Source organism: Triturus cristatus, chromosome 2_1 (genome assembly GCF_964204655.1).
Source record: "Triturus cristatus chromosome 2_1, aTriCri1.1, whole genome shotgun sequence".
NCBI lineage: Eukaryota > Metazoa > Chordata > Amphibia > Caudata > Salamandridae > Triturus > Triturus cristatus.
This window is the reverse complement of record NC_140581.1, coordinates 182,386,896-182,407,683: the sequence shown is the minus strand read 5'-3', so window position 1 is coordinate 182,407,683 and position 20,788 is coordinate 182,386,896. Positions and strand designations below refer to the sequence as shown.

The 20,788-nt window shown below is 45.8% G+C and overlaps 1 protein-coding gene across 3 annotated transcripts in view; it reads left to right on the top strand.

The window, feature by feature from the left end:
• Window positions 1-20,788, top strand: part of ZBTB7C (zinc finger and BTB domain containing 7C) — a 672,139-nt gene that overhangs the window by 554,322 nt on the left and 97,029 nt on the right. For all 3 annotated transcript variants that reach the window (XM_085629533.1, XM_085629524.1, XM_085629515.1), the window contains one exon: window positions 15,358-16,557. In XM_085629533.1, the coding sequence (XP_085485659.1) occupies window positions 15,374-16,557 (1,184 nt within the window). In that variant the 5' untranslated portion in view covers window positions 15,358-15,373. The remainder of the gene's footprint in view (window positions 1-15,357; window positions 16,558-20,788) is intronic.

Here is a 20,788-nt window from a genome sequence, read left to right as displayed (position 1 = left end):
ATGGCAGCCCCTTTAAGAGTCCCACTGGCCCTGAGATGAACCCAGAGCCTCGCGGGCTTCAGAGAGATGAATAAGGACTGTACCTACAGTTGTATTACACACAGTACCTGTAATCCCATTTTTTATACTTATCCTATTAGTGCTGCCTGAAGAGGGGTGAAATCGATGCTAAAGGTTTAAAAATAGAAATGCATTTGGAACATATGCTCTGAAAGCCTCGTGCAGCCCCTGTATAGGGGCCATCTACCACTGGAAAGCCTTAGATGGGTATGGTTACAGTATAGGCACGGGCAGGAGCCCTTTTTTGAAGATATGTGAGTGATTAAGAGCCAAAAGAATTGAACACTGAAATATTTATTAAAAGTTATCTAAGAGCCCTTACTTCAAAATACACGTTTGAGTTGTAGAACTTACAAAGACAGTTTCTTCGGCATTTAGCAAAATGCATTGTGAGCCAAGTAGTCCAATGCTAATCTTAATTTGTGTAAATGTATGGGGAGAACTAAAAGAGGCACTGGTAGGGGTACATATACGGGGAGAAATGGAAGAGGGGGCACTGGAAGGTGTAAATGTAGGGGAGACTGGGAAGAAGAGGCACTGGGGGGGGGTAAATGTATGAGGAGACCTGGAAGAAGAGGAACTGAGAGGGATACATGTCTGGGGAGAACTGCAAGAAGAGATACTGGGAGGGGTACATGTACGGGGAGAACTTGAAAAAGAGATACTGGGAGGGGTACATGTACGGGGAGAACTTGAAAAAGAGATACTGGGAGGGGTACATGTACGGTGAGAACTGGAAAAAGAGGCACTGGGAGGGGTGCATGTATGGGGACAACTAGAAGAATCAGCAGTGGGAGGGCTAAATGTATGAGGAGACCTGGAAGAAGATGCACTGGGAGGGGTACATGTATGGGAGACTGGAAGACGAGGTGCTGGGAGGGGTACATGTATGGGGAGAACTGGAAGAAGAGGAACTGGGAGGAGTACATGTATCGGGAGAATTGGAAGAAAAGGCACTGGGAGGGGTACGTGTATGGAGAGAACTGGAAGAAGAGGCACTGGGAGGGGTACGTGTATGGAGAGAACTGGAAGAAGAGGCGCTGGGAGTGGTACATGTATGGGGACAACTAGAAGAAGCAGCAGTGGGAGGGGTACATGTATGGGGAAACTGGAAGAAGGTAGGGGTACATGTACGGGAGACTTGGAAGACTAGGTGCAGGGAGGGCTACATGTATCGGGAGAACTGGAAGAAGAGGCATCAGGAGGGAAACACGTATGAAGAGAACTGGAATACAAGGTTCTGGGAGGGGTACATGTATGGGGAAAACTGGAAGAAGAGGCACTGGGAGGGGTACTTGTACGGGGAGAACTGGAAGAAGAGGCACCGGGAGGGGTACATGTATGGGGAGAACTGAAAGAAGAGGCACTGGGAGGGGTACAGTTACGGGGCGAACTTGAAGACGAGACACTGAGAGGGGTACTTGTACGGGGAGAACTGGAAGAAAAGGCACTGGGAGGGGTAAATGTGTGGGAGACTGGGAAGAAGAGCTCTGGGAGGGGTATATGTTTAGGGAGAGCTGGAAGAAGAGACTATGTGAACAGTAGATGTATGGGAAGGGCAGGAAGAAGAAGAAGAACATGGAGGGGTAAATGTATAATTAGAGCGCAAATAATAGGCACTGAGAGGGTCGCGTTGAAGTAGAGGCCTTGAAAGGGGTAGATATATGGGGAGTATGTGATATCTCACGGTGTCTTTTGAAATATAACCTTGGTTATTAAACATTTAGTAGCTTTACTTCTCCCACCTTCATGCACCCTCCTACCAGTTTCTCCTTTACCTGCAGCAAGTGTAGATTTTTCACAAGGCTTTGCAATGTTTTTGTCTGCTCCCTTCCTGTGTTGCTATAGCCGCCACCCTTCACACTGCCTACAGCTTGTTTCAAGCGGATGTTTGATGTCCACAAATAGAGGGAGTGGTGGCAGTGTATGTGGGGCAGTATGCTGGTGGCTCATCTTATTGTATGCGGTATTACATTATATTATGTTTTTGACATTTGAAGGCCACATATCCCGCTACTGGACTAGCCTTGTTGCACAATCAGCACAGTAGGTACTTTCCTGCTGGTCCCGAGGCTACATCACCAGACCAGACTCTGATTCACCTTCAGACTTTAGAGCGAGCTGCCCCCTGCAAGCAGCCTGAGAGTTCTGTAACTCTCACTGCAGGGGCCAGTCCGCGCTCCTGCTGTGATCAGTGGCCTGCAGCAGCCCCCCCCTCTCTTCCCCCCCCCACCTGGCCCATTATCATTCTGTATGTCAGCCTAATTATCACATACAGAATGATAATGGGCCTCTCTGCACAGTGATGGCATTTGCTGGGCCTCTTCCTCCCAGAGCCCAAGGCATGGCAAACTGCTTTTGCTTATGGGCTCCTGTCACCTCACCAGGGGCCAAGTTCTGGGGGGGGAGGGGGGGAGGTTTCATTTTGGCTCATGTTACCCAGGTGCATCCAATATGCAAATGCAGGTATTTTAAGTTTCACTCCGAAACACAACAGATGCAGTGCAAGGTTCTCTCAACCTAGTATAAACTTATGTTGACTTGTGCTTGTATTGGTTGTCTAATGACTTATGTAACATTGCGTGATCTCCTCTGATGTGTCTGTAAAATGTACCTTTTGTCCCGAATTTTTGTCCTGAATTCTGACCTTCTGTCCTGAATCTTTGTCCGGAATTTTGACACTTTGTCCTGAATATTTACACTCACTGTCCTGAATTTGCACCCATGCCAGTTGGTCACCCTGGTAAGCAAAGAAAATAAATGGACCCTCTGACAGCTCTAGTGGTAGTAAAATATAGCAATCATCAGGGTTCAGTTGGCCCCTTGGATCTCTGTGCCCCGGTGCCACTCCACCTGATGCCCCAACGGTAGTTTTGCCTCTGCATTGAATACTTACTTACGGCCATTAAAGGTGCAAATACCAGTAGATGGTTTAGTGCCCATGTACTTAAAGTTTCCTGAATCTTTCTGTGATAGAATGTTCCACTCCAATGTCTGTGAAGATTTAGCTCCTAGTGGTTGGTCTTTTTCCGCCTCTGTGATTTCCTAGCACCTGCTGGTTGTTTTTTTTTCTTAATGAGAAGGATTAGAAACAAAAGCACTAAAAGGTCGGGGAGAAAGTTGACAGTATGTTTATTCATTATGTGTCTTTCTGTAGAGTCAGGCAGGCCGGCTTATGGCTTTTTCAGAAAACTCTGAGACACCATAAGTGCACAAAAGTACCAAAAGCAATAGGTGAACTCAGGAAGGGGTGACAGGCAGCGTTCCCACAAACAGCAAATGAGACCAGAGCGTTGACTTTACTTCCAGAGTGGTTTATTAAGGGTGCACAAACTTCTCACCATAAATATCCACATAGCATATAAATATAATTTTAAGTACCATTAGCTTTTTAATCAGGTAAGGAATCATTTTGTTTAAGGTTGCAAGTAAGTAATTATTCAGAGAATTCTCAACTAAATAGAATATGCTTTTTCTACAACTGTATTCTCAAACTAACCATTCTCTTCATAGCTTTAATCCTTCATTTCGTTGTAGGATTTGACATTTTTTAAATTTACTTCTGGAAGGTGCTCCAAACGCTGTCACTTTCCAAGAGTAGTACCAGAAAACTTGTGCGTATTACCATTTGTGCATTACCATGTATGCTCATGTTAATGCACAAGTGACAATGCAAAAATGTCTCGCACGTGTAGTTGCATTTCACAACTTTATATTCCTCGTGGGAATTTTTTTTAGCCGAAGGTAAAACTTCTTTCAATACAGCAGTTTTATTGTTGCTACCTTCCCAGTCATACCTTGGACAGAGGTTATACTCCTGCCCATGACAGGTGTACATTTCTGACCTTTTACTTGGAATTGATAGCGTTAAGGTATGTTGGCCAAAACTTTACAGCTAATCCTTGTGTAGGAACACCCACTCCACATCCATGGTGCATGTGTAATTCAAGCTATTTCCATGTATAAGTAGATATAAGTTGAAGTTACACCTCATAGGGGCAGATTTATGTTTCCTGGCGCATCCCTGCAAATCAGCCAGGATGCGCCAGGAATGATGCGTCACGCAAGTTTACCCTTGCGCCACACATGATGCGCCGCATTTACAATGCGGTGCATCATGGCACAGGAATAAACAGATGCGTGACGCATCCGATGGCGTAAGGTTGGCGCAGTGCTTCAGTTGCGTCGCAAGCGCGACGTAACTCCAGCACTGTTCCAACCTACCCTATCCCTAACATGGTGCGTCAAGCCTTACGCCTGCTTCAAGCAGGCGCAGGGTTTTGGCGCATCAGCGTTGGGAAAGTGACTCAGTCAAATCTTATAGATTTGACTGAGTCACTTTTCAGGGGCGTTCCTGCGACGGAACGCCCCCCCCCCCTCTGTCGACACGCCCACGTGAAACCTGACGCAGGTTTTACGTGGCGCAGGGCTTTACATCGTGACACATCTCCATAGATGCGACACGATGTAAATATGGCGCAACGTGGCGCAGGGTTTACACCGCCGCTGCGTCACAAAAGTGACGCAACGGCGGCGTAAAAGAGGCGCATCTCCAATATAGATCTGCCCCTAAATGTCTTTGCGAGTCAGACTCCTACATTTTGAATCCGGAAATAGGCATATTTTCGACAAGGAAAGGCAGAAGTCTGGAATATGCGGTCTTGATACCCGTTTTGAGAGATATAATTGTTCATTATTTTGGAGAGTGCCCTGTTGCGGGATGATGAGGGGGAGAATGTGTTGCCAATGGGAAGGAGCGTGTAAGAAAAATGCCTCCTTCTAGGAGCTCTTCTAGTTTTGTTTTCTTTAGGTTAAATCCCATTACAGTTTTGATGTTTCCCATTTAGATTTTTCTGCAAAAGTTTTCTCTGTCATACAGAAAAATATAAGACCTTTACTCAGAAAGCATGACTTTTGTGATTTGGTGTAAATCTGTTCAGCAATTTTTGAGAAATTAGCATTTAAAGAGGGGTTTGGGTTGGGGCTAAGCACTCAGAAAAATTTAGAGATATCTGGACTGCTGGGTATGGCCGGAGTACTGTGTTACCAAAACTTTTAGAAATTAGGTGATTCTGATTGGCTGCAGGAGTTTTGCTCCCACCAGCAATTTCGGTACTGCAGACCTGAAAAAGGAACTGCTATACTGCAACAATATGATTGACTAGCCGCAGAGAAAATATTGTAGCCGCCCAACACACACATTTTTTACCACAGATTGCTCTCCTCAATGTGAAAAGTTGCAACTCTTTAGCAGCTGCTACTCTTTGCCAGGCATGTGAAATAATGGATGTGTTGTTTACAAAGAAATTAGGAGAGCACTAGTCTAAGCTTTCTCACCTGTCTTTATATGATCCTGGACAAGTGGCTTTATCGCCACAGGTTTCAGTTCCCATTAAAATAAAACCCTGTGCAGCCCCACTACTGAGCACCAACCAAAACCCTAAAATGTACTTAATTCTCCCTTGAAATGCAGCCAGCTTCTGTGAAAGCGAATTGCAGGTATTGAGAGTTATGGTGTGAGTAGCACTGCTCCTTTAAGCACTATCTATGCCAGTGGATTCATGTCATTTTAATTATGCCAAGATATTAGGATTGTGAAACAACCTGGGATGGGCGGCCTGGCCCACACCCCACCTCTCCCTCCACCCAAACCCCATTAGCAGGAAATCCTGAGGACATATGTGGCTGCAGAAGCTTTGAAGATGCAACACCCTAACAAGAGGAATCCACAGTTTCTCTTCTGCTGATTAAAAATGCAAAACTCATTTCTGTGCAGCTGGGAGGGTTTTTGTGGTCATTAATGGGTGATAGATACCCCGGCTTTCCATATTGAATACAAGGCTGCCCCAAAAAAAACAAAATACCAGACTTGCCTCAGTGCCAAATGCTCAGCTCGATGGTTGCGTATTTAAACACAACCCTCGACATGTTTCTGTTTCTTGACATTTTTAGAACGCGTTGTTACATCCACGTTTCTGCCGGGAAAGGTGACTTGGCCGAGCGCCAACTGCTGAAACGAACCCTATGCATGTATTGAACAGAAACTGCGGGTGAGAATGACCTGTATCCTCAAATTAATGTCTCTCGGGAGCATTTTGGACAACCCGTGGCTCATTAGGAAGAGCTCAGCCTGCAGCTCGCGGTGCATTCCTGGGTCTTCTGACATGGCGGCCATTTATGAAAACACCTTCCTGTGTGTGGCATCGCAGATGAGCCCTGCTTGAAAAACACTGCCTCCTGCCAGTCCCGCCAGGTCACAGGCGTCAGGCTGCTGCAGCAAAGCGCCATGAAGGTGTATCTTCGGCCTTCTGAGGATTTTCCATGAGCAACGGTTGGGGGACTGGACTGCTCTATTTTACACCCACCTGTCATTACCATACGAGCCAGCTCACATGGTGCCACCGTGTGACACTCGATATCGGCTCCCATCACACGGTCTCCCATGATGGCATGGAAAGCAAGGTGAAAACCACTGTAAATAGTGGTTTTCCAGCTCGTTATCTGAGGCTTTAAATTGCCGACATCCATTAAGGGGTGTGAAAACACCCCAGGACATCGGCACCAACCTCAGCAAGCTTTTATTTTGGGGGGGATTTGGGGGCGTGGCGGGGTTCAAAAGTGCTTCGTACGTACTTCGGAGCGCACGTCATTGGCCGGACTGACAGGCACGCCTACTGCCAGCAGCCGCGCCCCCTGCCCTTCCTCTCCACTTCCTTTAAGGATGTGTTTTGGCCGGAAGCGCAGCGGACGAGCGCAGCGGGCGCGCCGCCTGCGCGCCGAAGGCGCGCTTAAGGCAAGCTCGTCTGCGCTCGTCCGCGCCGAGACCGGGCCCAGGGCTACCCCCCCTGCCCGAGCGACTCTGAACCCCGGAGCTTACAGATATAGTAGGGAAGCACTGATGCTGCTGAACCCACTGTCCGGCAGAGCCCACTGCCCACGTCTAGTTCCTAACCTGGCGTCCGAAGATAACAAACCCTGTCCCAATTGCTCTGGCCATCTGCCACAGATTATACCCCTTCCTTTGAAATCATTATCGAATATAGATCAGACCCCAAGTGGTAGACCTTCCTCCTTGAAGCATATGGAAAACAAGCACTCCACTAAGGGAAAATTAAACAGTGGACTACTAAATGTTAGATCCCTTCCGAAACATGCAACGGAAATACAACTGCTTATTGAGTCCAATAACTTGGACATCCTATTTGTTACCGAGACATGGACTACGATGGGAGCAGACTTTGAATTAGGGCCGGCATGCCCGGTAGGATACAAGATCGCTCATAAACCCAGGCCCTCGGGAAGAGGGGGAGGAATAGGAATCATCTTTAGGGAAGATTTAAATATTGTAACTTTGTGTATTGACGCTGTTTCATGCGTTGAAATCCTCGGGATATCGATCAGATATGACTCAGGTTACTGTATTACTGGCCTAATCTGCTATAGGGCGCCGGGCCATTTTAATGCAATGCAACAACAGGAACTGATCACTGTTATCAATAACATGGCATTATCACACAGCAGGTTATTGATATTGGGAGATTTTAATTTAGGGGATAACGACCAATCACACTCGGCCTTACACAGTATTACACAATCTTGCAACAACTTGGGCCTGAAACAATGGATAACCACCCCCACACATAGGCAAGGGAACATACTGGACCTAATATTCGCTGATGAGGATCTCGTCACTGTGGGTTTAACTTCACCAGTAGACTGGTCTGACCACCATCTTATAATTTTTAACATCTACACGCTGATTAACACAGAATCAACAAACACACAGACTAGGACCTTTATTAGCCGCGACTGGAAGGGTCTGCTAAAAAGGAAAGAGGAAGGGAAGTCCGACTTCAGTCTAGTTGGGAATTCGATCGATCCTGAGAATGATATCACCACCAACTACCATTTACTATGTCAAGAGGTAACCAGGCAACTTAACGATATTGCACCATTGAAAGTTATTAGAAAAAGAGGGAAACCCTCTGCGCCCTGGTACACAGAAAAACTGAAAGGTCTGAAAATCATCTGCAAAAAGGCGGAGAGGTGCTGGAGAATAAACTATTTAGAACAGGAGAAGCTGGAATGGAGGCAGACAATTGGGCATTATAAGAAGGAAATTAATATCGCCAAAGCTAACTATTTCGCAGATTTAATACTTAACAGCTCCAATAAATCCCGCGACACCTTCAGATTAGTTAAAGAGCTGTCTCATCCTGAATGTGCCAACAGTCAAATTAGACCATCACAAGAGCTATGCGATGGTTTCGCTTCCTTCTTCCATGAAAAAGTCGCAAAAATAATCGAGAATATGAAGGATGCCTCCTCCCCCCGAGTGCAGGGCAGCAGTGAGAAAAACGAAGGAAATATAAGATCCTTCACTCCAAGGGCAACCTTGGAGAATCTCGATACCCTGACAGAATCAGAATTTGTAAAGACAGCCCTCAGTACAACTTCAGGATCCCCGCTGGACCCCCTCCCGCACAAAATATTAAAGGAATTTGGGAATGAGTTTTTCCCAGTACTTCGACAGCTGTGTTTACAGTCCTTTAACACAGGCACTGTACCAAAGGACTGGAAATTAGCAGTCGTCACTCCTCTGCTGAAAAAATCTAACCTTGACCCAAGCTGCCATAAAAACTACCGACCCATATCACTCTTGCCTTATCCAATCAAGATCATGGAACGGCTGGTCAGCAGAGACCTGGCCCTCTTCCTGGAAACCAATAACATCTTGGAGGAAGAGCAATTCGGCTTCAGACCAGCACATGGGACCGAGTCAGCTTTGCTGACGGTACTGGACGATCTACGAATGAGGGCGGACAGGGGAGAATCAGCAATTCTTATCCTGCTCGACCTGTCCGCCGCTTTCGATACGGTGAACCATGACATCCTACTGACCAGACTGCAAAACATCGGAGTCGGGGGAGCTGCGCTTGGCTGGTTTCACTCCTATCTGTCAGACAGACAGCAGGCAGTAGCAATTCCTCCGTACCAGTCAGAGTTTGCTCCTGTTCCTTTCGGGGTCCCACAGGGGTCCGCAATTAGCCCAATACTTTTTAAAATTTACATGCAACCCCTGATGGGCATCATCAAGACTTACGGCATCAGCGTGATCAACTATGCGGATGACACGCAGTAGATGATCTCCCTCGATGGTACTCAGGCAGACTCACTCGAAACTTTTCACTCCTGTTTGCGGGAAATGGCATCATGGCTCGAACAGAACTCCTTGCAATTCAACAGTGATAAAACTGAAATAATGCATTGCAAAGTAGGCAGAATCACCAGAAGTCTACCCTCAGACTTCTGGCCTCTGGAGCCTAGGGAGTCGTTAACCCCGGTAAAGCCAGTAAGGAATCTCGGAGTGAACTTTAATGAGAATCTGAGTCTCGAGACCAACGTCAACAAGCAGGTAGGCAGCTGCTTCGCTCTATTAAGAGGGCTGCGTAAGCTGTTGCCTCTTCTACCAACACAGGTTAGAGCCACTGTAGTAAGACGCACTATTCTCAGCCGCCTTGATTATTGTAACTCCCTATTATTGGAGTCCCCTGCCTACTTGATCTCTAGACTTCAGACTATTCAGGCAGCTGCGGCAAAACTGACTCTCTCTCGAGGGCGAAGAGCCTCCACTACCCTTGCCTTGGCAGATCTTCATTGGCTACCTGTACGCCAGAGGATCCTGTTTAAATCCCTATGCACTGTCTTTAAAGCAGTACATGGGATGGGCCCTCGTCCACTTCAAAACAAATTTAAGTGGTATGAACCCACTCGGTCCCTTCGATCCTCCTCTTCCAGACTCATCGACACCCCTAGGTTCAGGAAAGTCACCTGTGGTGGGAGAGCCTTTAGCATAGCGGCAGCACATCTGTGGAACAGTCTACCTATTGATATCAGGAAAACAGATGAACTGATGGCCTTCCGAAAAAAGGTGAAAACCTGGCTCTTTCCCAGAACCTAACTATTCAGACTCATAAGATATCCCTCCTTGCTTTCCCTGATGCACAGAGTTCCTAGCTATGTACACAGCGCCAGGATGCCCGTAGGGTTATAGAGCGCTTTATAAATACCATAAATAAATAAATAAATAAATTATCGACGCGAGACCCCGCCCCTTCAAAGCCCCGATCCCTCCTCACACAGTGAGATTGTTCTTCAGGTTGGCAGGTATGCATTACTATGGTCACAAAATAAACCTTATCATAAACAAAGGTTCCCTATGAACTCAGCTAGATGCTGAGAGGAGACTTGGCAAGCCTGGATGATGTCAGAGTTAGGTTATACTCAGGGCTTTAAGTGGAATGAAAAAATTAGAGGGTCTCTCAAAGGGGCACGGCCAATGTAATTAATTGCGTGGCTTAAAAACACGCAAGCTAAAAAATCTGTGCTTAGCATCGTGTGTCGCCCAACTTGTATTTTGGTGTTTCTGTCATTGCATCCAGATATATGATACAAGTAACATCATACCTACAAGTCATGACTATCGGCTTTGTCAATGGTTGTTAGTTGCATAAGATAAATAGGCAGCAACTATGGCTTGTACATAATATTGAAAAAGCTTTGACTTAAATCCCTGGTGACACCACAACAATGTGGCTGCTCGTGAGTTTCAAAAGAGAAGGGAAATCCAGAGAGAAAATAACTCTCTTTAAAGGATTTCCCTTCCCCTACAACACTCACCTGGCACGACGTCATGCCGTAACTTCTCCACTAGTGAGAAGTGTGGAGTGTGAGCACGCACACATCGATATGCCTGCTGTCACTGCAGTCTGGAAAAAAACACGGACCTCCTGTGCCAGGGCACAAAACAGAGCCCGATAGGAACCCGTTTCGAGGCCCCTTTTAAAAAACTGCGAGCACCGGTGAGACCCGGACCACTTAAAGCTCTGGTTATACTGTAGTTGGTTCTGCAGCAACTGTTTTCTCCTTTATATGTCACTATTTTCTAATGGCCTTGTTTTTCCCACCCTGCCTCGTGCCATTCTGTCTGTGGGGACTTCCGGGTCATGTGGCCGTAGATAGGCAAAAAGTCTCTGTTTTCATTGATCTTTCAGTAGGTCAGTCGGAAGCCAGCACAGCATGTGAACTCGCCCCTAGACATAAACTCCTGTTCATGTGGGCTTTCTACACAATCCTAACCAGCCACGGTCGGTAGTAGGAGTAACTGCAGGGCGGTGACATGGGGAGGGTGAGGGGTAGGGTGGGTGGTAGTAAACTATGGATTACGGAGGTTTACAGGTAAATTAACATATAAATTAATAAAACGAATTTCGTTGCGTGCACTGCATCCCCAAATGCGATGCAGTGCACGCAACGAAATTCGTTATATTAATTTATATGTTAACTTACCTGTAAACCTCCGTAATCCATAGTTTACTACCCCCCACCCTACCCCTCCCCACGTCACCGCCCTGCAGTTACTCCTACTACCGACCGCGGCTGATCCTAACAACGAAACACTGCTGGGTTTATTTTACTTTCTCAACCACATTCTTCACAAGCAGAAAAGGGACTTTACATACATTTGTTATGGTATATATTTCAGGTATTCCTGGTTTCTTCCTAATAGTGTTCCCTACGGCAAACATAACAATCTCTTGAAAATGCACACGACAGAGTATCATTTAAAACTATGGTGCAGTATATCAAGAACGGCGTTAAAATTATCGCCGCTTTAGCGGCAGGAAACTGCCGCTAAAGCGGCGATAATGGGCTTGATAATATGCCCTTGAGAATTCCAATAGAAGCCCATGTTCTGGTGTGAACCTGGGCTTCTATTGGAATTCTCTGCGGCATATTATCAAGCCCATTATCGCCGCTTTAGCGGCAGTTTCCTGCCGCTAAAGCGGCGATAATTTTAACGTCGTTCTTAAGAATATGCCCCTAAATCCTTAGAAAATAGAGTTTCTGCTTGCTGTAGTGACATGATGTGTCTTTGCATGCATGGGCTGAGTGGGCATGCTCTAGAACAGAAGCTCCTAACCTGGGGTCGACAAACTTGTAGGGGTCTGTGACACCTACTCAGAGGGACACAACTGTTTAGAAATTAAATAATATTAGCAGAGTAATAAAATATAGATATAAAAACACAAAATTAAGAATTAAACATTTTTAAATGCTTTGTGAAAGTGAAGGAATTTGAAAGGCTAAAAATGTCCTCATTCATAAAATTGCTAGTAGTAAATTAAAACTCGTAGTTTGTAAAAACTAAAACAGCAGTAAACTTACTACAAAATGTAAATGTACCTTTCTGAATCAGACCCAACATTGCTGTCCTTATCTTGGTGAAATGTTAGCAGCGCCAGTACAATTAACAGAATCCAGTATGGTCCACTGGTGGCCTCAACTGAACATGGTTATGCACTGACAAAAAGAGGGACTGCATTATGCACATGCATAAGGAGCTAACAAATCATATGCTAAAGTCTAACACATCACATCATATTTTAGAAATTAAACTACATTATGAAAAGCTCCAACCTTTCCATTAAAATTACATTTTGATGTCTGTACTTCTGTTGGATTGATTGAAATATTTCACAATGGATGTACTTGTTTGGTGTATACTTGCATATTTGTGCATATTGTTTTGAGGTTCAGATCTTAGGAATTACTTAGACGGAAGTCCCCAGCTTCCAATGGTAATTCAGTGGGGTTACACAGAAGCGAAAAGGTTAAGAACCTTTGCTGTGAAATGCTGCCTCTGATGAAACTAGGGTTGCCACCTTTCCCAGAGAAAAATACTGGCTATTTATTCATGTTTTAAGATTCTGCTCAGGCCAGGACTTTTTATAAATTAGACAGAATTCCTTTTAAAGATGGCTTTGTTGTCTATCAGTCTTGGATTATTAAGACAGCCCTAGACCGCATTTCGGGATGTTTTCTTTTTATATTTGTTTTTAAAGTATGTGTTGGAAAGGGAAAAATACCAGTTTTTGGTGATTTTTATCATTTTTGTACCAGACGGGACATTGAAACACTGGCCGTGCCACTTAAAGAACACATAGGTGGTAACACTATGTGCGAATATGATTTTGCATGTAATGGCGGTGTCTTTGTGCTGGGCGTGGGTTACAGTTAGAGACAGAATGGCGCCCAAACACGACCTATTGGGCTGTGGCAGTAGCCCAAAGGTCTAACATGGAATAAAGAACTTGCCTCCTGCTTGAATGGCTTCAGATTCTTGTATGGAGCTACTATACATATCTCCCCTTCCAGTGGCTGTACCAATCCAATTATGGCTTGACCTGTCCAATCATGGCTTGACTGTCACCATTTTTTAATTCAAGCCAGACATCATCAGCTGCACAAAATGCCTTGGGGTGATCCTTGACAAGAAGCACAACCTCTGCGCCCACATAATCCAGCTGAAACTGCTGAAAGAGATAAGATCTTTCATACGTGAGCAAATCTGCTACAGTACCTCCCTCCTAGCTTGCATTGACACATGAACCCCACACGTATCCAACAGTTGCCCCTTCGCCCAGTTCATATCATGAGGAAATGGCTTCTCATTGATACCGGGTGCTTTTATAAAGTAGCCTGACTAGTGTATAAAGCACTGCACATCAGTCTACCTGCTATGTGGGGCAGTAACTGAATATCTCAGGAGCTCCACAAGCCAGATTGTTCTGAGTCTGAGCCGGATTTTTAGAAACACCGCACCATGACTGAGTTACTGGGTTCTTTTATGGGTGGTTTTCCCACCATTTGATGAAAATGCTAACATTTTCCACCTTCATGTGTAGAGTCTCTTTCGGTAAGTTATCCAGTCTCTCAATCCTAGATTCCAGCAGTCATTCCCTCTGTCCGTCTGTCCCGTTGTGGCCATAGCTCCCATTTTGGCCTCAGGCTATGCGTTGCTTCTTTGCTGTTGAGTCCAATTCCCTTTCATTTCCTTTAACTCTAGTTGCCAGGCCTCCACCAAACTCATTGCTCTCTTTCCATTTTCTGTTTCCACCACCATATCAGAATGCATATTATTTATGGAGAACAGTAATATTCATTCACCAAGTTGAGTCCCAATACCTCCTCTAGATCCATCAGTATATCATCCCTCTCAGCAACTTTTGATTTGCCCATCACTGCAAAAAAGTCCTCCACTTAGCGGCTTTTGTCTGCCATTGATGTTTGTCCACCGAGGTATCGGAGACTAGGATAGCACAAGGTGAACACATATTTCTTTGTATTTTGACACTCAAATACTTTGGGCCTTCCATCGCCCATTTTATATTCCATTTACTGAACTATTCTTTCAATCAGCTATCTGAGGTATCTCAGTATGTTCTCAGTATATCTTGAGCCCATAATCACTTAATGTAATCTAACTGATTCACTTCTGAATAGATGTAAATCATTATAAGTCATCATTTCCATACAATGGCACCTTGACCTCTTCAAATAAAGGCTAGATATAAAAATTGGTTGGATTGTGTAGTATCACCAGTGTAGCATATGTACAGAAACTATCAATTGGCCTCTTTCTTGCCAATTTCTTTAACTTATGTGCTTAGCATTTCTTATAGATAGAGTTGAGGGAGTAGGGCTTGCTACTAGTTCTCTAAGTCATGTTCACTTGCATGCACGCACGCATACACACACAGTATTTTAAAGCATGTGTCAATACTGTTCATAGTTTCACCATCTTGCGGTGGTGTGAGGCTTATCTATTGTTCACCACACACGCCTCTTCCCTATAGGACTTAATTACCTCTGTAGAAAGCCTAACAGTAATATTTTGAAAAGGGGGGAAGTAAATCCAGACCTCCTGGAGACTGAGCGCTATACTACTGAGATGTCACACCTCTAGGCCTAAGATTAGAGTTCTTTTTCTTAATAGAGGCTTGTAGTGTCGAAATATTGAACCTTTGGTTGACCATCCTACAGCATTGGACCTCTCTTTCATTTCTGATTGATGAGAAATCAGCCAGCCAAGCAATGTTTTGCTTACCTAGCATCCTGATGGGTTCCTCTGTAGCATACAATGTAGTGCATTAAGAAAAACACAGAGAAAAAATATTGACATGACCTATAAGGAAGTAGACTATTTTGCCAGGAAGGGGCATGCTCTTGCCTCTCACAACTATTATGTGCATAAGTAAATCCAAAGGATAAATAGAAGTGATGATTTTGTTTTTATTTCTACCATACTTAACTATGCACTTCTCACCACTCACATAATGACCTGCTTGAGGCGCTAATTGCAGGCATGTTTGCAGATTGCTTATGTAGTTTTTTCCGTATTACTCTTACCCCAATACTGATTTTTTTTAATCGTTTTGTTTTATTCTATTCTAGGGCTCTAAATGGTAATATGGCCAGTGGAGACGATGATCTTATTGGGATCCCATTCCCAAACCACAGCAGTGAAATCCTTTATGGACTGAATCAACAACGCCGCGATGGACTCCTCTGTGATGTTATCCTTATTGTCCAGGATCAGGAGTACAGAACCCACAGGTCCGTCCTGGCCGCTTGCAGCATGTACTTTAAGAAACTCTTCACTGCCGGCACTTTAGTGGACCAGCCTTATGTTTACGAGATTGACTTTGTAGAACCCGAAGCACTTTCGGCCATCTTAGAGTTTGCCTACACCTCAACCCTTACCATCACCACCTCAAATGTCAAAGACATCCTCACTGCGGCAGAGATGCTGGAGATACATTGCGTCGTTAACGTTTGCCTCGAAATCATGGAGACCAACAGAGAGGGTGAAGAAGACGAGAAGGATGATGAGGACGAGGATGACGACGATGAAGAGGATGACGACGAAGAAGAGGATGATGACGATGATGAAGATGCAGATCATTATATGAACCAAGAAAGCCAAAATGATGCCCCGGAGGAACGCTGTCACCAAAGCCCTTCAATGTCTGACCTTACAGAAGAACCATATTCGGAAGCGACGAGAGACTGCCCGACCCATTGCCCGGCCAATGGCTCATCCAACCATCTAGGGGTGTTACGGGACTTTTCTATTGAATCACTGTTGAGGGAAAACCTGTACCCTAAAGCCGTAATTCCAGACAGAACACCAGCCTTATCTCAGTTTTCGCCAGGATTCTTTCCCCATCTCTGGGGTGGGGACTTCCCAGCCTTTCCCCAACTTGGGGAACATCAAATGGACAATGTACCTCTTGATCTGGTGATCAAAAAGACAAAAATTAAAGAGGAGGAGGCTGAGGAGGTCCCGCCAATCTCCTTCCCAGACGGCTTCTTCAAGGACATGTTTGCTGACAATATGAGGGGGCACTTTGATCATATCAAAGCGGAGAATGACTACAATGCCTACCTTAACTTTCTCAGTGCCACCCATTTCGGAGGAATGTTTCCTCCATGGCCCTTGGAGGATGACAGGAAGATGAAGCCCAAAGCCTCCCAGCAGTGCCCCATCTGTAATAAAGTCATCATGGGGGCCGGGAAGCTACCAAGGCACATGAGGACCCATACTGGAGAAAAGCCATACATGTGTAGCATCTGTGAAGTCCGCTTTACCAGGTGTGTATTCAATGAAAGTCATAGCACGGGCTCATAGAGGCCAGATGTTTATCATGATAAAATGATAGCTATAAATAACTGAGTGGGAGTTCCTCTGAAAACCTTAGTTCCTGTTCTTATGTTTGGTTTTATGTCAGACTCTCGAGTCCTAAATATCCTGCTAAAATATAGGGTAACGAAAATATCGACAACAAAAGGAAAGTACATATAGGTAAGTATAGATTTGCTATTCTTAATTGTGGAATTATGGATAGTAAATCTATACTTACCAATACATACCTTACTCCATGTTACTTTTATTGTTGATATTTTTGCTATGCTATGTTTTGTTCTTAATAATATGGTCTTATTCCATAGTTCTCAGTTGGAAACTGATGCAGGTCTGTAAGTCCTTAAGACAAATTATTTTCTCCTTTTCTCATAACATCCTATCAAAACGTTCTGCCTTTAAACGCCACGTTGTAGTTAGAGGTGTATTTCAAAAAGTCGCGGACACCAAAGTACATGAAATTTAGACGTACTGTCTTAAGTGATGTTTGGGCGCCTCGAAGTTTCAAGTGCCTTTAAAAATATTGGTCTGTGTGGCTAATTGCAAAGTTGATGTGGTTAGATGCTCCTGTTTGAAAATAACCATAAATAAACAGAAACAAGAAGGAGGGCAGAGGTCAAGTGGCGTGCACGGCACGTTGTACTTTCCAGAATAATGTGAAAGAGAAGAAATAAAAGTTAGACCTGTCACACTCCAGGAGTCTGTGTTAGACTTCATAGTCACAGGCTCGAAGCTCGACGGGGCCTTTCATCCTTCCAGAGTCGATAAAAGAGCGGCGTTGAGTTGGGTAACAATATTCAGCGCCGTATTGCCCCAAAGGATGAACTTGCACATTACAAACGTGTTATAATAGTGGTGTGTCCATGAAGGGCAGCTAGAGCGGTAGGCGCGTGAACTTTCATTCTGTGACAGTAGGAGAGGCAGGAAAAGAAGGAAGCTGTTATAGGATTGTTAAATGTTTCGCGGGGGAGGGCTGTCCTGAAACTTGCTGCTGGAGTGAACATTATCATGTCAATAATTGCCCTACGCACTTGTTAATGATCCCTGCCTTTGGCTCAGGATCCCTAACTCAGGTAGCAGCACACACTGCAGTATAATGAATGAATGAATGGTGATTTATTGAGTGCACTGATACTCTGCCTGCTTTGGGGGTCTTTAATGAGGTAAAGATGTAAATATCCCCTTATGTTTTCTTTAATTGGCCCCTTCTTATACACAGAGGCGTTCTGGACATTGATTCCGCCCCTTTAAAGGAGGCGATCCCATTAATTTACACTTTCTCGCTGAGAATGACCGCTTCTGGGGAATAACACACATCTCATCTGCCTGTCGATATCACCCAAGCTGCACACTCTGGTCCAGATATACTAATACTTTGTGCTGAATTTGTGTCACAAAGTGGCACAAACAAGGCGCAAAGTGTGTTGGAATTTACTTTCCAACGTAAATCATCATTTACATTGGAAAGTTGCCTAACTTAAAGCAAAGTCGCGCAGCATGCAGTGGGAGGTACATGGGCGCCCCCTTGCAGCCACCCATGGTATTGACACAAATCCTTACTGTACTAATATATTGGTTTCTAGGGATTCGCGCCCAGATCCACACCGACCCCAAGACCACACTCAGAGGCACACTCCTCTACAGGCCACCAGGACCCCGCGCAAAATTCAGTGAAGACATCACGGACTTCATCACCCCACACGCGCTCCCCTCCAAAGAATACATCCTTCTGGGAGACCTAAACTTTCACCTCGAAAAGATCAACGACCACAACACCGCCACCCTCGTGGACAACCTCGCCAACCTCGGACTTAAACAACTGGTCACTTCCCCCACCCACATCGCAGGTCACACACTCGACCCCATCTTCACCTCCAGCAATCATGTCTCCTTCAGCCACACTACGGATCTCATCTGGACTGACCACAGCTGCGTCCACTTCACCTACAACAAGCCCAAACCCACCAACCACCTCCAACCAACTCTGCAAAGAAACTGGAACAAAATCACCACGGACCAAATCTCCGCATTACTCCTTCAAAACACCCCAGCCCTCTCTTCTAACGTTAACGAAGCCGCCGCCAACCTCACCCTATGGCTATCCAACACCGCTGATACCTTAGCTCCACTGAAAAAACGTCAAAACAAACCCGGCAACAAGAAGGCCTCATGGTTCAACGATGAGCTTAAGAAATCCAAGAAACTCTGCCGCTCCCTCGAAAAGGCCTGGAAAAAAGACCCTACCACCAGCACCAAGGACGCCTTCAAAAACGCCACCCGTACTCACCACCAACTAATCCGAAAAGCCAAGAAAACAGCATTCAAGGATCGACTTGACAACAACGCCCACAACAGCAAGGAACTTTTCAACATCGTCAAGGAATTCTCCAATCCCTCGGCCAACTCCAACGACATCACCCCCTCTCAAACCCTCTGCGACTCCCTAGCCTCATTTTTCCACAACAAGATTGCAGACATCCACAACAGCTTTGACAACCAACCCGGAAACCAACCCACCCCACCATCTGCTGTACACCTTCCCCCCGTGAACACCCTTAACGCCTGGAACCCAATCTCCACTGAGGACACCATCCGCCTGATGAATTCCATCCACTCAGGATCCCCCACAGACCCATGCCCTCACCACGTCTTCAACAAAGCAGACTCCGTCATAGCACCGCACCTCCGAGACGTCATCAACTGCTCCTTCAACTCCGCTACCTTCCCAGAAGACTGGAAACACGCTGAACTCACTGCCCTCCTGAAAAAACCCACAGCAGACCCCACAGAACTCAAAAATTACCGCCCCATCTCGCTTCTTCCATTTCCGGCCAAAGTCATCGAGAAAGCTGTCAACAACCAGCTCGCCGCCTTCCTCGAAGCCAACAAATCCCTCGACCCCTCACAATCTGGCTTCCGAGCAAAACACAGCACTGAGACCGCCCTCATCGCAGCAACAGACGACATTCGAACTCTACTGGACAATGGAGACACAGTCGCCCTCATCCTCCTTGACCTCTCTGCAGCATTCGACACAGTCTGCCACAGCACCCTTTTACAGCGCCTCAGAAACATCGGGATCCAAGGAAAAGCACTTGATTGGATCACCTCGTTCCTCACCGGAAGAACCCAGAGAGTCCGCCTTCCACCATTCAAGTCCGAGGCCTATGAAGTCATCTGCGGCGTACCACAAGGATCCTCACTCAGTCCCACCCTCTTCAACGTATACATGAGCCCCCTCGCGGCCATCGCACGCCATCACAACCTCAACATCATCTCTTACGCGGATGACACCCAACTTATCCTTTCTCTCACCAATGACCCCAGCACCGCCAAAACTAACCTACACGAAGGAATGAAAGAAGTTGCCGAATGGATGAAACACAGCCGTCTGAAACTGAACTCAGACAAAACTGAAGTACTCATTCTAGGTACGTCCCCCTCTTCATGGGACGACTCCTGGTGGCCGGAAGCCCTCGGAAAAGCACCCATCCCGACGGACCACGCACGGAACCTAGGCGTCATCCTGGATTCCTCACTCTCAATGAACAGACAAGTCAGCGCCGTATCCTCTTCCTGCTTCAACATTCTTCGCATGCTCAGAAAAACATTTCGCTGGATCCCCACCGAAACAAGGAAAACTGTCACCCACGCTCTGGTCACGAGCCGACTGGACTACGGAAACACCCTCTACGCAGGTACTACCGCAAAACTCCAGAAGAAACTCCAACGAATCCAAAACGCCTCAGCCAGAATCATATTAGACATCCCACGCAACGAACACATCTCTGGTCACCTCAAAGACCTCCACTGGCTACCCGTCAATAAGAGGATCACTTTCAGACTGCTTACCCACGCACACAAATCACTCTACGACATCGGACCAGAATGCCTCAACTCACGTCTGTCCTTTTACACCCCCTCCCGCCAACTACGCTCTTCCAGCCAAGCCCTCGCCACTATCCCTCGCATCAACAAGACCACCATGGGAGGCAGATCCTTTTCTTACCTGGCTGCTAAAACATGGAACTCTCTCCCCGCATACCTTCGCCTCACCCAGAACCACCTAGCATTCAGAAAGCAACTTAAAACCTGGATATTTGAAAGGTAATCCTCCTCCCCTTCCTAAGCGCCTTGAAACCCTATGGGTATGTAGTGCGCTATATAAGTTTTGTGACTTGA